General features: G+C 42.3%; 1 protein-coding gene across 9 annotated transcripts in view; it reads left to right on the plus strand.

Annotated features, from left to right (window-relative positions):
- The first annotated feature begins 2,862 nt into the window (after window positions 1-2,862).
- Window positions 2,863-18,783, plus strand: part of LOC133460515 (MAP7 domain-containing protein 1-like) — a 67,362-nt gene continuing 51,441 nt past the window's right edge. For 4 of the 9 annotated variants that reach the window (XM_061741108.1, XM_061741111.1, XM_061741114.1 and 1 more), the window contains exon 1: window positions 2,864-3,178. In XM_061741108.1, the coding sequence (XP_061597092.1) occupies window positions 3,121-3,178 (58 nt within the window). In that variant the 5' untranslated portion in view covers window positions 2,864-3,120. Of the gene's footprint in view, window positions 3,179-18,783 lie in introns of all 9 variants that reach the window. The other 5 variants (XM_061741117.1, XM_061741109.1, XM_061741115.1 and 2 more) reach the window with 3 other exon arrangements.

Genomic DNA, 18,783 nt, shown 5'->3' on the forward strand with positions numbered 1-18,783 from the left:
TTTCATCACATGTAGCTATGCGCAAAAGTTAGTTTAATGTATTTTAATCCTGCTTTTTTATGTGAAAACATAAAACACATTTTTTTTTTAATCACTTTGCCATAATTTATGCAACAAAAAAGGCCAGTCCTAAGTTCCCCCATTATTCAAGAACACATAGATTCACCTTCAGCAGCGGGAACCCCCAGTAGATGTTTCCTGTCTGACTTCATCACTCAGTATGTTTACATGCAGCAGTTCAATCGGGTTTCTGATCGTATAAGACATCGTTCAGACTTTTAAACTGCATGTAAACACCTGAACCCGATCTAATTCGGACCTATGTTGGACATTTAGTAATCGGGTTGCAGCACCTAGATAACCCGTTCATAGTCGGAACGTTAACGCCATGTATACGGGGACATCGGATATTGCAGTCTGCGCATGCTTGAGAATTTCCTCTGGAGGGGATTCACCCGGAAGTGAAAGGAGACGCGTTTCATGTTACGTCAGATACAGGAGCTAAACATTTTAAGATTTATGGATGGGCGCATTTAAGATTTATGGATGGGCGCAAAAACCTTGTCGTTCTGGAGGAGTTCTGGTCCGTCCTTCTTTCCAACATCACTTTAGTTCATTGAGGTTCTTGGACATTGACTTCGACACAGCTCTCTGAAAGTCCCATCCCAACATATCAGTCAGGTTCAGGTCTGGACTTTGACCAGGTCATCCAAAACCTTGATTATTTTATTTCCCATCATGCTGCTGCAGATCTGCTGCTGTGTTTGGGATAATTTCCTGTCACATGACCCAGTTTCAGACAAACTTCATCTGTCAGACAGATGTCCTCACATCTGTCTCTAGAAGACTCTGGTCCACTTGGGACTGACAGGTGTCCAGGTCCCAGACCATCGTCCCTCCACCACCGTGCTTGACTGTGGGTCTGAGTTGTTTCTCCTGAAATGCTTTGTTTCTCCAAACATGGTTCTGGACATTAAGACCAAACATCTCCACTTTGCTCTCATCTGTCCAGACGACGTTGATCCCGACCTCTGTAGGTTTGTTCAGATGCAGCTGTGTGTCCTGCTTCCATATTCTATTAGGACAGAAGGAGTTTTCTACTGAAACTCTTCCAAACAAACTGTACTGGTTCAGACTTCTAACAGTGGTGTCATGGACACATCTACATCTAACATAGTGACTAAGGTCTGAAGGCTCCGAGGTGGACTTCTTGGCTGTTTCATTTAATCACTTGTTAATTTTCAAACATTCTATGGTTTGATCTTGGTTTAAATATCCTGGAACAGCCACTTCTGAGAAAAAAAAAGCTAGGAAATTATTTAATTACCCTGATATTCAGTTCTTTCTTCAAGACCATTGCTGATGTCGTTCCCTCCTGAGCTTCTGTTAACATCCACGGAAAAGAGCAATGATTCATTTTGCATACTGTACCAATGTCTTAATTACTGTAAGTTATGAAGTTCAAATTTTCAATTCAATTTTATTTATATAGCGTCTATTACAACAGAAGTTGTCTCTAGGATCTTTCCAGAGACCAGAACATGACCCCTGAGCAATTATTACATAAACATAACATAAACAATGGCAGGTTAAAACTCCCCTAGTGGGAGAAAAACCTTAGTGATTACATCATTTTGGAGTGAGAGATAAACTCACTTCAAGAGTGAGATATAAATTTAGAAACCGTCCAAAGTAAGTTCCATTTATTTCTTCCTGTTTTTTTTTAATGTATTAATATATTGATTTTTAGCATACCGTGAGTATTGGGGCCATGCAGGAGAAAAAATATTTGAGAGGGGAAGATTTTATTTTATTGTGCACTTCGAGAAAAAAGTCGAAATGTCGAGAAAAAAGTCGAAATGTCGAGATTAATGTTGAAATACAATTTCGTATTCTCAATGTAACGTTGTATTTTTATATTCTTTGTGAAAAATAATAAAAAAGATTTGAAACAGAAATACAATTTCGAGAAAAAAGTCGAAATGTCGAGATTAATGTTGGAATACAATTTCAAGAATAAAGTCGAAATTTCGTGAATAAAGTCGAAATTTCGCCTTTTTTCTCAACATTTCAACTTTATTCCCGAAATTTTACGACGGAATATTAGGGCCAAACTAAGACAAAAAAAATAAGAAATTACGATGATGAAGTCGTAAAATTACGAGAATAAAGTCGTAATATTACGAAAATAAAGTCGTAATATTAAGAGAATAAAGTCATAGCCTAATGTTGCGAGAATAAAGTCGTAATATTAAGAGAATAAAGTCATAGCCTAATGTTGCGAGAATAAAGTCGTAATATTACGGGAATAAAGTCGCAATTTTACGAGAATAAAGTCGTAAAATTACGAGAATAAAGTCATAGCCTAATGTTGCGAGAATAAAGTCATAATATTACAAGAATAAAGTCGTAATATTACGAGAATAAAGTCATATTGTTGCAAGAATAAAGTCGTAATATTACGACTTTCATTCTCGTAATATTACGACTTTATTCTCGCAACATTAGGCTATGACTTTATTCTCGTAATTGTACGACTTTATTCTCATAATTTCACTTTTTTTTTGTCTTAGTTTGTCTTAGTTTGGCCCTAATAATTTAGACTTTTTTCTTGAAATTGTATTTCAACATTAATCTCGACATTTCGACTTTTTTCTCTACATTTCGACTTTTTTCTCAAAGTGCATAATGAAAAAAAAAATCTTCCCCTCTCAAATATTTTTTCTCCTGCATGGCCCTAATACTCTTCCGTACATTAAATGTATCAGTAGATGAAGCAATTTTAAAAGGACATGTGACTTTTAGTCCCTGGTTTTATTTTGAAGTTCTTCGGCGGAAGTGGAGAGTGAAACGTGTTCCCCCCGGAGCTTTTCACCCCTGAAGATCCTCCTGAAGATCTGCTCAGCCGCTGGACTGAACCGAGCCCACGGCATTCTTGAGGGATCCAACTTTTTCCCCCCGGTGATTCGGACCCCTCCCCCCCCTGCTGCCCCCGGTGGACCGGGCCGTGTCAGTCCCGCTGTAAGCCCCGCAGTCTGGCCCGGTTCCCCGCGGATCCCCGCGGCCGGAGCTTGCCCTCCCGATCCGGGGCGACTCCGAGGAGTGAGCCCGAGCTGAGCCATGGATTACACGGAGCTGGGGCGGCACTTCGAGGAGAAGCTGGCGCTGTCGGAGCAGAGTGAGTAGCGGGCGGTCGCCATGGTTACGGGGGGATGGATGGATGGATGGAGGGATGGAGGGAGGACGGGGCTGACATGTTTGAGAGGTTTTCAGCTGGAGCCGCGGGGAGACGCCTGATCGATGAGCGCCGTCCAGCAGCCAATCACAGCCCTGCTGCTGCTGCGGGCTGGACAGATGTTCTGGGCTGGACAGATGTTCTGGGCTTCTGCACCTCACTGGTCCAGTCACACTTTTACTGTTTCACGTTTTAAACCTGAGAAATTTGCAAGAAAAATGTTGGAATTTCTGACGCAACTCGAAACATTTCGTTTAATAAAAATCCAAAAATCCTCTTTTCTAAACGCACACATTTGTGAGAGAAAACATAATTTTAGATTTTATACATTTGCTAATTTGTGAGAAGAAACTCAGCATTTCTTTTTTTTTTTGTGAGTAAATATGTTTATTACTTGTGATTAATTGAATCTTTACTGTGTTTTTGGGTTTACTCTCTACTATAAAACATCCAATGGTTAAATGGTTTATGTTACAAATAATTATCATATTTTTAAGCATAATGTCCAATATTTACTTTATTCTGTGCAGGACAGAATGGTATTTCTTTTTTTTTTAAATTAACATACAGTACAAACAACAACAAAAGACAACGTCAAGTTACAATGATATGTATCTAGGTGTGTGTGTGTGTGTGTGTGTGTGTGTGTGTGTGTGTGTGTGTGTGTGTGTGTGTGTGTGTGTGTGTGTGTGTGTGTGTGTAAATAATATAATGAAAGTAAATAGATAAATTAAGAATATTAATTTGAAAAATAAATAAATAGATAATTATCATATAGAGTGCTACATAATATAGCACTATATATATATATATATATATATATATATATATATATATATATATATATATATATATATATATATATATATAAATAAACTCAAATCTGACATCTCATCTGTTTATAATCTGTTTATAACCTATATTATCACCCATTCATGTCTGACCTGCACCTTATAACAATAGTATTTATTAATCTGCACTGTGTACATACATATTTATATGTGTATATGCTGTACACTGTGTTTATTTCACTGCACAAGCACTTCCGGTTAGATGCTAACTGCATTCCGTTGCCCTGTACCTTAACATGTGCAATGATAATAAAGTTGAATCTAATCTAATCTAATCTAATCTAATCTAATCTAATCTAATATCAGCATTTCTGAGTTTATTACCGTTTAAAATGTCCGATTGTGACTCATGAATTTACCGACCATCCAATTAAATCTCTGAAGTTTTGACTTGTTGACAACTGGCGAGAGAAAATTAAGAATGTTTGACATTAAAAACTCAAATAAAAAGAAAAGATTTCTGACTTCATAAACTTGCAGATTTGCCAGAAAAACGTCAGATTCCGATTTTATAACTTCATAAATTTGTCAAAGAAAGCATTACATATTGACTTTCTAAATTCAATAATTTGCAAGAGAAAAAACGAAACTGGAATTTCCTATTGTTACATTATATTTCTGTAAATTTTTAATTTCTAAATTCATCATCTGAACTATTACAGTTGAAAATATGAAAGAGAAAACTCAGTGTATCAGATCTTATAATATTAAACATAAAAAAACCTAAAATTGTTACTTTAACTGACAAATTGGTGAATGAAGACTCAGATATTCTGACTTTGACAATGTTCAAATTTCTGATTTTATTTAGACAGAAATTTGAAAGAAAACGTTTGAAACATCTGAGATTATAATCTTGCAATTTTAGGAGAGAAATCTCAGAAATTCTGAATTCATAAACTCAAACGATTGTGAGAAAATCATTGAATTTCTGGTGTTTTTAAGGTTAAAAACCTTAGAAATTGTTACTTATACACTAGCAAAGTCGTATAGGGTCTGGTGTTGGTCTGAACATCTGGAGGTGTCTCTTGGTCTGAACATCTGGGGGTGTCTGTCGGTCTGAACATCTGGAGGATTCTTATGTCTGTCTGAACATCTGGAGGTGTCAGTTCGTCTAAACATCTGGAGGTGTCTGTTGGTCTGAACATCTGGAGGTGTCTGTTGGTCTGAACATCTGGAGGTGTCTGTCGTCTAAACATCTGGAGGATTCTTATGTCTGTCTGAACATCTGGAGGTGTCTGTTGGTCTAAACATCTGGAGGATTCTTATGTCTGTCTGAACATCTGGAGGAGTCTGTTGGTGTGAACCCGTCTGCACATCTGGAGCAGTCTAATGTCAATATGCACATCTGGAGGTGTCTGTTGGTCTGAACATCTGGAGGAGTCTGATGTCTGCCTGAACATCTGGAGGAGTCTGATGTCTGTCTGAACATCTGGAGGAGTCTGACACTGGTCTGAACATCTGGAGGAGTCTGACACTGGTCTGAACATCTGGAGGAGTCTGACGTTGGCCTGAACATCTGGACGTCTGGTGGTGGTTGGTGGTCTCTATTGTAGTGTTGACTGAGACGTTTAAACCCCAGGTCCTGCTGCTCACCTCCATCATGTCCTGCTCTCTGTAACCCCCCCCCCTCTGTGAGAGCTTTAGTGTGGGGGGGGTCTGCTGCAGCTCTTCACTGCAGAGGAAGCTGTTTTGGTTGCTGCACTAGTGAACATGAAAACATGAAAAGCTTTCTGGCAGTTGAGTCACAGGAGGGAAACCGATCAGATGTTTCCGTGAGCAGAAGCTCCACGTTGGTCGTCACCTTCACAGTTGTTACTAACAACTAACAGCTTTGAGATGAGGGGGGAATCTCTGCATCGTTATCTCCAGCCTCCATCATACTAACAGCTTGTCATGTTTCAGGATTTCCACATCGTTTCTATATGATGCCATTTTTGAAGTATTAAAACTACGGTATGATGTCCATCTGGTTTGTACACCTTCTCCATCCTGGTTCTTTAGAAGCCGGTCCAAATCCAGAGTCTGCATTTAGCCCAGTGGTCAAAAGTCCTGGGATCGTCGAAAAAGCATGATTTACATGAAAGAAAACCCGGATACAGTCTCTGTGTCAGAGAAAGGAGGGAAGACGATCAACGTCTGAGGAACATTAATGCATTAAAAAAAGTCTAGATACGTGATTTTAACTTTTTATCAACATTTCCATATGTTACAAAAACAAAGATGGCGTGTATTCGACCCTCAGTGGTTGAGGACACTCGGCTGGTTCGTAAACAGTGAGGAGGACACGTTTTATGACTCACGACAAAAGCACTGATGCCCCCCCCGCTGCAGAGAAACACCGTCGCTGTGAAACAGGAAAACAGAAGGCTACATGGTAAAAGGTCGGGAGGTAAATGGACGTGGAGGACCGGGGAAGTGCAGCGAGGTGTCTGTTAGGATGTTCAGGTGTGTCCGCAGGTAGACCTGGAAGAGACGCTTCTCTCTCCGGTGTCGCCAGAGCCGGCCCTAGCTTCCATGGGGCCCTAAGCAAAATTTGATTTTGGGGCCCTCTATTACTGCCAATAATACTGATTATTGATCATTCACACACCCACTATAAACGTATTTATATAATACTTAGGGTGCTTTCAGATCTGTGAAATTTCGACTTTATTCAAGAAATTTCGACTTCATTCTTGAGATTGTATTTCAATTGCTCAGCTAGACACCACAGAGACCCAACAGCCCCCCCACTTCCTCTCTGTGAGGTGTGTAATGTCGTCATGACTGACAATCACCAGTTTTCTTGAACCTTGGACAGACTGGTATTGTTCTGGGGCTGAGTGGCTCATCAGCTGAACAACAGCAGGAGCTGCAGTCGGGTCGACCGACATGTGACGTTATCACCGGAATGCTGGACGCCGAGGAAGGCGGGGCCTTAGATAAACAGAGGCATTCTTTCTGCCTGACTCTGCTTGTCTCGTTCCCGGGACAGAGACACTTAAAAACAGGTTGACCGGCCTCCGTTTGTTTACAGCGGCCCGGTAAACAAGCCTGGTCAAAATCCAGTCAGAATGGTTTGCTCAGGTCTGAAGTCTGCAGAACCGGAGAGAAGCCCCATATACTGTACATCCAGTCCCCACCGCCGCCACCCTCATCTAAAAGTTTTGTTCTGTTGAGCAGAATCTGAAGGTTTTACCTTTTGGAGAAAAACAATCTCTTTGGGTGTCAGTGAACGCAGAACTCCAACCCAGAGACTGACACCAGGGCGGGCTGTCCGATCCTGCATTTAAGATCGCTAAACGGTGCCAGTATAGCAGGAAATTACGCCACTTAATCATGGTGCTGCCTGAGCCACGCCCACCATAGCTCACTTATGGCACTTTTCCACTAGGACCTACTCGGCTCGACTCAAACTCGGCCTGGTTTTTTTTCCACTACAATTCAGCACCTGGAGCAGAAGTAGGAGGTTGGAGAAGCTGCTGTGACGTAATTGATTGTGTGATCTAAACGAAGAAGACAACAACACTAAAGATGTAGAACCTGGAGGAGATGATAGATGTGCTGCTGGGTCTGTGGCTTGTGTTTGATATCAAGTTAAAAAATGAGAGTGAGAGAAGCTTCAAGCGGCACCGCTTTTTTTTTTTGTTTGTTTGTCTCTGCGCTGCTGAAAAGTCAGCTGGAGCCGCGAGCAGCTATGAAGTGACAGAGCTCCTGGTAGATCTGGTCGTTCCTTATCGCCCGTCTAGATCCCTTTTTAATTCTCTCCTCAGCCACCAGGTTTATGAACATCTGCACCTCAGAGTTGGATCATGAAACAGACTTTTGTGCTGCCATTGCCTGTCGAATAAAATGAACAAGAAGCCACGAGTCGCTCTTTCACTGATGTCACATCCTGACTCAGACGTCTGACTCCAACCCCCCGACCAATCGGTGGCCTGTAATGTGATGATGTCAGATACAGCCGACTCAGCCGCTTAGAACCTCGGCAGAATAGTTACAGAAAAGTATCTACTCTGCACGTTAGACCCCTAGTGGAAAAGAACCAAACCGAGGCGAGTCGAGTAGGTACTAGTGGAAAAGTGCCATTAGCAGAGGTTAGCTGTTTTAGAGTTGCTTGCTCAACCCATGCAAAGCTACGATACTAATGTTATGGTACACTCTTTCTGATCAAATGTGTCCTAACACTCGCTCATGGGTGCCTAGCAACCGACCGTCCTGGGTGTGTCGTGGCCTGTGACCTCGTCACAGCTGGTCGTTGGGCTACCTGCTGACCCATGGTCCAGTTGGTCAACTTGGAAGAGTCTTGAAGTGAACGACTTTTTTTTGCAACGTTCATATTGCAGCTGTTTATTTGATGAAAACTAGGACACAACTACCTGGCAACAAAGAAGAAGAAAAAACAGGTTGTAAATATGTTTATATTAACTGAAAGTTAAACATTTTAACATGGAGGTCAACTCACTGTTGGATCCAGACCCTGGTGGTCAGTAGAGGAACTGCAGGTCTGGATCCAGACTAGGAATGGGCGATATTTTACCGTTCACGATAAACCGTCAAAAAAATTCCTCACAATAAGAATTTGTCATCTCACGGTAAAAATGATAAATTCCCGTTGATGATGTTTTTGTGTAAAGCTGATTTTTGGAAGGAAGGAAGGAAGAAAACAAGGAAAGGAGGAAGGAAGGGAGAAAAGAGGAAGGGAAGAAGGAAGGAGAGAGCAGGAGGAAAGAAGGAAGGAAGGGGAAAAAGAAGGAAGGAAGGAAGGAAGGAAGGAAGGGAAAAAAGAAGGAAGGAAGGGAGAAAACAAGGAAAGAAGGAAGGAAGGGAAAAAAGAAGGAAGGAAGGAAGGAAGGAAGGGAGAAAACAAGGAAAGAAGGAAGGAAGGGAAAAAAGAAGGAAGGAAAGAAGGAAGGAAGGGACAAAAGAAGGAAGGAAGGAAGGGAAAAAGAAGGAAGGAAGGAAGGAAGCAAGGAAGGAAGGAAGGGAGAAAACAAGGAAAGAAGGAAGGAAGGGACAGAAGAAGGAAGGAAGGAAGGGAAAAAGAAGGAAAGGAGGAAGGATGGGAGAAAAGAGGAAGGGAAGAAGGAAGGAGAGAGCAGGAGGAAAGAAGGAAGGGAAAAAAGAAGAAAGAAAGAAAGAAAGAAAGAAAGAAAGAAAGAAAGAAAGAAAGAAAGAAAGAAATGAGCCAGAAAGAAAGAAAAAAGGATAAATTCCCATTGATGACGTTTTTGTGTAACAAACATGGCGGATCTGAGAGCGAGATAGATTTATAGTTACAAAGATGGAGTTGAATTGGTATTTTTTTTATCGTCATTTTTATTGTTATCGGGATAAATGCCAGAAATTATCGTGATACATTTTTTAGTCCGTACCGCCCATCCCTAATCCAGACCCTGGTGGTCGGTAGAGGAACTGCATTTTCTTCACCTTCCGGTTTGTTGCCGACCACCGTGTTGGGTGTGGCCCCTCAGGGGACCCCAGCCTCTCCAGGACCCGCCGTGCTCCGTCTCATAGGGGGGTCTGCCTGCAGTGACACAGCTCATGTTTGGTTCGTCTCTGCAGGAGTTCAGCTGCGTGTCAGCAGCTCCTACCAGCCCATCCTGATATCTGCATCATGATCTTCCAGCCCTGCAGCCAGCCCCGGGTTGGACCTCAATGCTCTTCTGTGGAAATAATCATGGGATGTGGCCGGCCTCCGGCCCTGTGAGCCTCCTTTGGCCGTGTCTTATTCCTGGAAAACGTTCACAGAAATGATTCATTTTAGTCCTGAAATAGAAAAACCAAGCGTTAGCTCATTTCAAAAACAACAAAAATACCAGAAAAGATCCATCTCTGGTTGCGGGTTTTTGGAGCCGTGGCCAGCGGGGATGTGAATGCCTCTTCGTGTGGTGGGAGGGGTCAGCTGAGACGCGGGACGAGCAGTGGAGGATCTGGGATCTGCTGCTTCCGTCCACGTCAGCGCTCCCAGATGCTGAGAATCCCAGCTGCATCGGGAGAGCAGCGGAAACGTCCGTCCCGCTGCCGAGGAAGAGGGAAGCAGCTTCCTGAGAGCTCATGCTCAGATTAGTCATGTTTCCCTTCAAAGCGGGCTTTAAAACAGCGGAATCCACGCACGGCTCACGGAGATTCATAATCCTGTTGTGAACTAATCCGTTTAGGGAAGGGTGTGAGGCAGGGTTTGGATAGAAGAGCTGTCAGGAGGCGTTCTGCAGCAGCACCTTCACTGCTCTGCACACGTCCTTCACTGCACTTGTAGTCCTTTTTGCAGACGTTTATTTAAAATCCCAGAAAAATGAAGTTAAGCCTTTAAGTCTCATTCACTCTGCTCCAGTACCTGCCCCGCAAAGTCAGAAAGCCCTTTTGTTAGTATTCTTAACGGTATTTTAGTCTGACTGAAGCCGTCTGGAATCCAGCCCAGAGATTGTGTGTCCAGAGTGGATCCAGAACTGGTCTGGGACCACTTTGGTGGAGGAAAGATCCAATCTGAAAGGATTTCTGTTCTGCATCAGCTCTCTCTGAGCCCGAAGACCACGTCTGGTTGACTGATCTGTCGTGTCACAGAAGTGGAGACCTGCAGTTCCTGGAACCACCACCAGGGGGTCGGCACCAAACACGTACCAGTGGAGTTTAGCCGAGCCGCCGGCCGCAGCTACCTTGTAGGGCTGGGCGATATGGACCAAAAGTCATATCTCGATATTTTCTAGCTGAATGGCGATACTCGATATATATCGATATTTTTTCTGTGCCATAATTGGGGTTTCCCCCAAAGCATTATAGCATAGCATCTCTGTTAGCTTCATTTTTTTCTGAGGCAAACCCTTAAAAAAACAGTCAGTTTTAATACAATGCCTTGTGCCAAATGTCACACAGGTACATTTATTAACAGAGGTCTGAACAATATCAACATGTATAAAACAAATGAAATAAAAATAAACTTCCTGCATATATAGAATAAAAATGCTTCTCGAATAAAATAAAACAAATATCCCTTTCCTGCATAACAATTAAATTCAAATACACTGTGCAATTAATACAATGTAGACAGTAACAGGCAGACTTTTCCACTGAGGTTGACAGTTGTGCAAATAACAAAACATTTGTGCAAATCTCAAATAAAACATTCAAGTCAATTTGTCACAAAATAAGCTATATCAAAATCATTAAAAAAAAAAAAAAAACCTATATCGATATAAACGATATTGTCTCGTACCATATCGCGTTTGAAAATAAAACGATATATATTAAAATCTCGATATATCGCCCTGCCCTACTACCTTCACCTCCGGTCAAACCCTGCTCACCAGGGCTGGCTGGAGGACACCCGGCCTGATGGCCACCGGCTAGTCAGCCGACATGGTTAGTTGAACATTATTCAGTGTTAGTTACTCAAAACAACAGCAACACAACAGCAACCGCTGGTTTAAATCGGGCACGATTATCTGCTCCTGTTTTGTTGCGATTAGAAAAACATCTTTGTCAGGTTCAATTCAGTTTTATATATGTATAGCGTCTATTACAACAGAAGTTGTCTCTAGGCGCTTTCCAGAGACCAGAACATGAACATGACCCCCGAGCAATGACTCAGGTAAACAGAAGATAATAAAATCGTGATTAAAAGCTGTCGCGGATTGACGGCACTGGTTTACGGTTGAATGTAGAGTTGTCCCGATCCGATCACGTGATCGGAAATCGGGGCTGATCACGTGATTGCAGACTCGATCCGGACTCGGACGTTATGAGCCGATCAGGAATCGGATATATATATATCAGGGTTTCCGTTGTCCGGTAATTGCCGGACTTTGTCCGGTAAAATATGCCGAAGTCCGGTATTTTATAATCTCTCCGGTCAAAATGTCCGGTGAAAATACTCACTGGCGCCGACATCCACGTGTGCGTTGATTTATGGTTCCGCGTCGCACCGACGCAGAGTCTACAGCGTAGGGTTCGCGGCGACGCGCACCCTACGCCAGACCCTGGACCCTTGGAGCGGCAGCCATCGGTTAGTTTTTTCTTTTTAGATCCGAGGCTTTGCGTAGGTGGTGGCTTCCGCAACTTTCAGGCGCCTTTTCTGCGCAAGCAAGCTTTATAGATGAGGCCCCAGGACTGAAGCATAATACATCCATGGACTGAAGCGGAGCTGCGGCGCCGACATTATGGTTCCGCGTCGCGGAAGGCTCTGCGTTGGTGTGACGCGGGACCATAAATCAACGCACACGTGGAGTAGTGGGCTCGGAGCGGCAGCCATACACCGCATGCGCGCAGAGCACGCCTGTTTGTTTTGAAGCTGAAGCAGCCTTATGCTAAAAAAAAAAAAAAAAAAAAAGAAAAAGAAAAGAAAAATTTTATACTGACTTAAGAATGTTCAAGCTGCCTACCTCCTATGTGCTCAGTTTACAGTACACATGTTAAAATATAATAAAAGGGTCATCCTGCATAATTTTCTTTTCTCTTCTTCATTTTTTATTGTTTTATAAAAGTATCGGATCGGGACTCGGTATCGGCAAGTCCTCAAAATCAAAGGACTCGGACTCGGACTCGGGGGCAAAAAAACCTGATCGGGACATCCCTAGTTGAATGTTCCCCGTTTGTTGACAGCGCTTCATGTTTGTTTCACGCTTTGTGCAGTTAAAGTTTTCTGAAATGATCCCTGAGGATCTGGTTCCTGTTCTGGAGTAGGAGGAGGTTCTGATGAAGCAGAGCGACATCCCATCCATACAGGCACAACGAAAAGAGATGGAGAATTGACAAGACCGTGACATCACAGCGGTGTTGTCCAGTTCTTTGTGTCTGTTGCTCACTCATGAACAGTCATGTGACCTGACCGTGCTGAAACCAAAGATGGGTTAGAGTTAAATCATGAACAAACGGGACAAACTCTGACACAGTCTGGCAGGAAAAACATTAAACAGTCCAGATCTCTTCAGTTCCAGTATAAAACACTTCTGCAGAGGCTGGATGTGTTTTCCTGGTTCTGGGGAAACGTTGCATGAATTCATCTCTGTGCGTGCTGGTTCTGCGCCTCAGTGACTCTGAGGATCCACTTTGACGTGTGATGGAGCTGCAGTGCTGACCAGAGGTGTCAAGTATTCACATTCATTACCCAGGTAGAAGTATAGATACTAGAGTTTAAAAATACTCCTGTAGAAGATGAAGTATCAACTCAAGTTTTTTATTTTAAATATAAAAGTACTGGTTTCAAAACTACTTAAAGTATAAAAGTAAAAGTAATGTAAGGGGGGAAAAAGCCATTAAGGACAAAAGCCATTGAAAATGAATGCATCTTAGTATAATGCAAATATATTAAAGAACCATATATGTGTACTATTGAGCATTAACATGTGTTTCAGAGAGCAGAAGATATGATGACTAGTTGCCTATAAGTATTGTAATGGTGCAAAAAGTCAAACTTCAGAGGCATGTTATCATTTATCCTAACCTTTATTGGAATGTACATCCAAGTTTAGTTGCAGGAATCTGAGGGAACGGATGTAAGAACAAAACTGGACAAGAACATCTGAAACAACCACAACCAAATTCACTCTATCCGGATGGAGCAATTTAACTGGATAGTTTTTATTTAAAGGCCGAAATGAAATAGAGTAACGAGGCTGTTTTTAAAATGTAAGGAGTAAAAAGTACAGATAATTGCGTGAAAATGTAAGGAGTAAAAGTAAAAAGTCGTCTGAAAAATAATTACTCCAGTGAAGTATAGATAACCAAAATTTCTACTTAAGTAAGGTAACGAAGTATTTGTACTTCGTTACTTGACACCTCTGGTGCTGACACCGTCCAGGCACCGGCGCTTAGCTCCCAGACCGGCCCATTTTCCTTTTCCTGGGCGCTCAGCGGCCCCAGGGTCTAAGTCATCAAAGTTGTTCTGCGTCGCTGCAGAGGAGTCCTCGTATAAATCAATAATACATCCGGCAGGAGGTCCCCCTTTATGATCCAGGTCCTGGTCAAGGTTTCTTCCCTCCTAAAGGGGAGTTCTTCTTGCCACCGTTTGGCTTAAGGTTTTTCTCCCACTAGGGAGTTTTTACCTGCCATTGTTTAAGTAATAATTGCTCGGGGGTCACGTTCTCGTCTCTGGAAAGATCCTAGAGACAACTTCTGTTTTAATAGACGCTATATAAATAAAATTGAATTGAATATAGAGGCCATGTTTCCCTTCCCGTGTTCCCTGTTATCCATGCTGCCTTGCGACATGTCTGGGACGCTTTGTTGACATGAATGTGGGACCTAAGGAGAACCACTAATAGCTGCACCTCTCCTCTGTGCACCCTGGTGTTGTGGTTAACGTCTCTGCTCCGCCTCGGGCTGCAGCGAGCCGGCGAAAGCCTTGTCCTTTGTTTTTATTCTCTGATTGTATTTTTGAAGCTCTTAATCAGAAGAAGCTGCAGCGGAGCGCCAGCAGGCTTTGTCTCCATCCGACGCCCCCAGGCTGATGAGCAGCGCTGCAGCAGGTCCTGTTGAGGACGTGGGACCTCAGTGACGTGTCCTCAGTGTCCTCCGGCTGGTGGCAGCAGTGATGCTGGAGCACCAGCTACAGATGCTGGAAACATTAGTGAAAACAAGCCCATTTGTCAGATGAAGTAATGGACTGGCCTTTATTTAATGACAAAACAAGTCACACTGCTGACACGGCTGCATTGATGATCTAAAAATCCTCAGTGACACCTGTAAGAGTGAAGTGTTGATGGATTTATACAAACTTCAGCTGCCGGTTTAGTTTTCTAAAGTCCTCATCTCTAAATCCCGGTCACGCTCACTGAAAGCAGCACTTTAAACCCCTTTTCAGGTTTAGCAACGTCAGAGCGATCCAGGATCCTTCCAGGCCCCCTGGAGCTGCTCGTTAGTACGAGACACATTATCTTTAAAAGGAATGATTCCGACTTTATTCACGGATCAGACCTGAAGTTCATCAGAAGAGCTCTGACGACAGCTAACCGCTAACAACAGACTGTAAGAGACCTGTCAATCATAAAACCACACCCCCAATCTAGCATATATTTGTGGTTTAATAGTTACATTACGTATGTGGGAGAGGAAAATCTGCCCGTACAGTTGTCATGGAGGTGAAATCTAAATATGGAGTCCAACTTTAGAGCAAAAATTAACATGTTTACATCCTGGTTCAAATATGATTGAATGATTGAATGATTGAATGATATGATTCTAATATGATTGATTGACAGTTGGCTCAGCCAATGGCTAGCCATTATCACTTCCTCATCCGTAATTGTCATGGTACTTCGCTTAGTGAAACGTCTGGCCGTTTGTATTAATCCAGTGTCAGATAATCACCGTTGAGTCATGTTAAACGGTATACTGATGTAAACATCTGTCAGCAGCTCTGCAGATATTTTGTCAGGGTTCGGCTGATGGAGCTGGCAGCAAAGCTAACTTTGATTGACATGTAGTGGGCGTGTTCCCGTTAGCTTTCTGAGCAACTTGGCTGCAGCCCTTACGAGGGAAAACGAGCTTCAGAGGTGTCAAAAGTATTCACATTCATTACTCAGGTAGAAGTATAGATACTAGAGTTTAAAAATACTCCTGTAGAAGTTGAAGTATCAACTCAAGTTTTTTACTCAAGTAAAAGTATAAAAGTACTGGTTTCAAAACTACTTAAAGTATAAAAGTAAAAGTAATGTAAGGGGGAAAAAAGCCTTTGAAAATGAATGCATCTTCGTATAATGCAAATATATTAAAGAACCATATATGTGTACTATTGAGCATTAACATGTGTTTCAGAGAGCAGGAGATATGATGACTAGTTGCCTATAAGTATTGTAATGGTGCAAAAAGTCAAACTTCAGAGGCATGTTATCATTTATCCTAACCTTTATTGGAATGTACATCCAAGTTTAGTTGCAGGAATCTGAGGGAACGGATGTAAGAACAAAACTGGACAAGAACATCTGAAACAACCACAACCAAATTCACTCTATCCGGATGGAGCAATTTAACTGGATAGTTTTTTTTTAAAGGCCGAAATGAAATAGAGTAACAAGGCTGTTTTTTAAAATGTAAGGAGTAAAAAGTACAGATAATTGCATGAAAATGTAAGGAGTAAAAGTAAAAAGTCGTCTGAAAAATAATTACTCCAGTGAAGTATAGATAACCAAAATTTCTACTTATGTAAGGTAACAAAGTATTTGTACTTCGTTACTTGACACCTCTGACGAGCTTCAAAACCAGTCTTCGGAAACTAATTGGTCACATGACCTAATATTTCATCCATTGTTATAAACAGTCCGTGGAGAAAATATGTTTGTTTCTGCTGTAAAGTTGGACATTTTAACGTGGAGGTCAGAGGAGAGTGAGTCACTGCTGGATCCAGACCCTGGTGGTCGATAGATGAACTGCATGTCTGACGGTGCATGTCGGTGATAGATCAGTAAACCAGTTATAGCTCCAAGGAAAGATTTTATTAACTTGTCTTAGTGGGTGTATCTGTGTTCTGAAAATATATACACATATATAGTATGTTGCTGTTTAGTTATTTATTGATGAAATTCTAACTTAAGTTTTAGAGTTTTATTTTTCCTGTTATCACAGAAACCTTGACAGGTCAGAAAATATTTGCACTGAAAAAACAGGTTACTGTCAATAACTTCAGCTCTGGTTTTAACTAGGGACTTTCTGTTTCACTTTGTGAACAGACGTGGTCTCCCGGGTTGACCTTTGTGGACCTGTGTTGACCTTTGTTGACCCGGCCGCCGCCGCTGAGCCCTGAAGCTCAGCTGAGATTAAACTCAGACCTCCTTCACACGTCAGCGTGTTCCCAGAGTTATGACCTACTTGGTGAGTGTGTGGGTCAGCTGTGGTCTACCGTCGCCACGACAACCCCACTGACACTTAACCTGAGACCTGGACCAGACCAACATGGAGATCAGCTGCAGTCTGGTCGTGTTAGTTTTTTTAGAGCAACGTTCACATATCTCAGGACTGTTTACCAACAACAGCACCTCCTTCTAAATTTATCGGTTGGTCATATTGGTTTTCAGTTTATTTTTAACCAGCTTGGATGGAGATGAAGATTTCAGACGTGTATAAGCGCCGCTGCTCAGCAGCCAGGAATAAAATATTGAAACTTTTTGAAGCTGCAGGTGTTTTAAGCGTGTCAGGTGCTGATGTAGCTGCAGAACCTGCAGTCTGTACGGTGGCCGCCATTGCTGAAAATAAAAGTAACGCTGCAAACACAAACAAACGCCGCTGCAAATAAAATAAATGCTTAGCAAATAAAATAAACGCTGCAAACAAAAGAAACGCCGCTGTAAATAAAAGAAACGCTGAAAATATAAAGAAACCCCGCTGCAAATAAAATAAAAAACGACGCAAATAAAAAAAGCCACAACGGAAGTGAATTACCGGGGGCTATTTTTGCCGATGCACCGGTTTTATGTGAGAGGTGTTGTTGTTTTTGTTGTTTTTATCATTAATAATAATGCCAAGAATAATCTAAAGTGTGTGTAACAATAGTTATTTGTATGAATGTGAAGTTGAAGCTGTGTGTGGTGGTCAGGGACTTCTCCTCTCACGTAAAAAACACCGGTGCATCAGCAAAAATAGTCCCTGGTAATTCACTTCCGTTGTGGAAGTATTTGCGTTGTTTTATTTGCAGCAGCGTTTCTTTTAATTTGCAGTGGCGTTTGTTTCTGTTTGCAGCGTTACTTTTATTTTCAGCAATGGCGGGTCTCGGCCATCGTAAGTCTGACAAGTCTCGGTATTTCCCTGAAGAAGCTGCTGTTAAAGCTCCTCTGTCACCATGGTAACCTGTAAAGGAGGGGAGCAGTTGTTGGCTTGAGGTACACCGTTTCTCAACTCCAAGGACCCCGAGTTGGGACTTTTTGTTCAACAAGTGCAACCTGGGAGGATGGACTTCAGATGTGATGTCACCTGCAGGTTTCTGATTGGTGCCTTTGAAGCCTCGTCCTCGTCTCAACTCAGTCCACACGTGGACAAACCCGGAGTCAGCAGGCCTGGGAGCCGGCGGGGAGACGCCCACCTTAACTCGGTTATCTTGAGTTAGGTGCTCGAGTTAGGCCGAGGTCACACTACCCTCTGCTGCTAACTATTGTCAAGTTTCGTGCAAGTTCACACTTCTCATGAACTAGTTCAAAGTTCAGTTCACATAGTTTAAAAATGAATAGTTCACGTTCATAGTTCACCATTTTCACTTTGAACTAGTTCAAATTCAGTTCATTTCAATATTTTTAGGTGAGACGTACGAATGAAACGCCACCCTATCCTAAAACTGTTCACTTCATGTATTGTCCTAGTGGCTTTTCAACTTTACTCAGAGGCTGTAAATCTCCAACAATGTAGTCCATTATCAGTTTGTCTACCTGTTGCTGGGAAATCAAACCCCTGAAGGAGCAGCAGTGGGACTGGGGTCGTTTGGGGCTGTTGGCTCTTCTTGGTCTTTCCTGATGACTTGATTATTAAGAACTTGCAGATATTTTCTCACACTGGACGGATGCTTTAACTCCACATGACATTTCAAATTTGAAATTGATGAGGCAGACGTTTGGACTGGTTTTCTCAGCGCAGGGGGACATAATTTGCACAGAAAGGTTATATTTTTACCGTCGGACTGTTTGGGAGACAATTCCTGCAGATAATGATAAGTGGATCATCATCTGACGGCTCGCTGACGCTGCGTCTGCAACGTCTCTCTCTTCACTGGTCATGTAAAGACTGCACCGGGCTCGG

Source organism: Cololabis saira, chromosome 15 (genome assembly GCF_033807715.1).
Source record: "Cololabis saira isolate AMF1-May2022 chromosome 15, fColSai1.1, whole genome shotgun sequence".
Taxonomy (NCBI): Eukaryota; Metazoa; Chordata; class Actinopteri; order Beloniformes; family Belonidae; genus Cololabis; species Cololabis saira.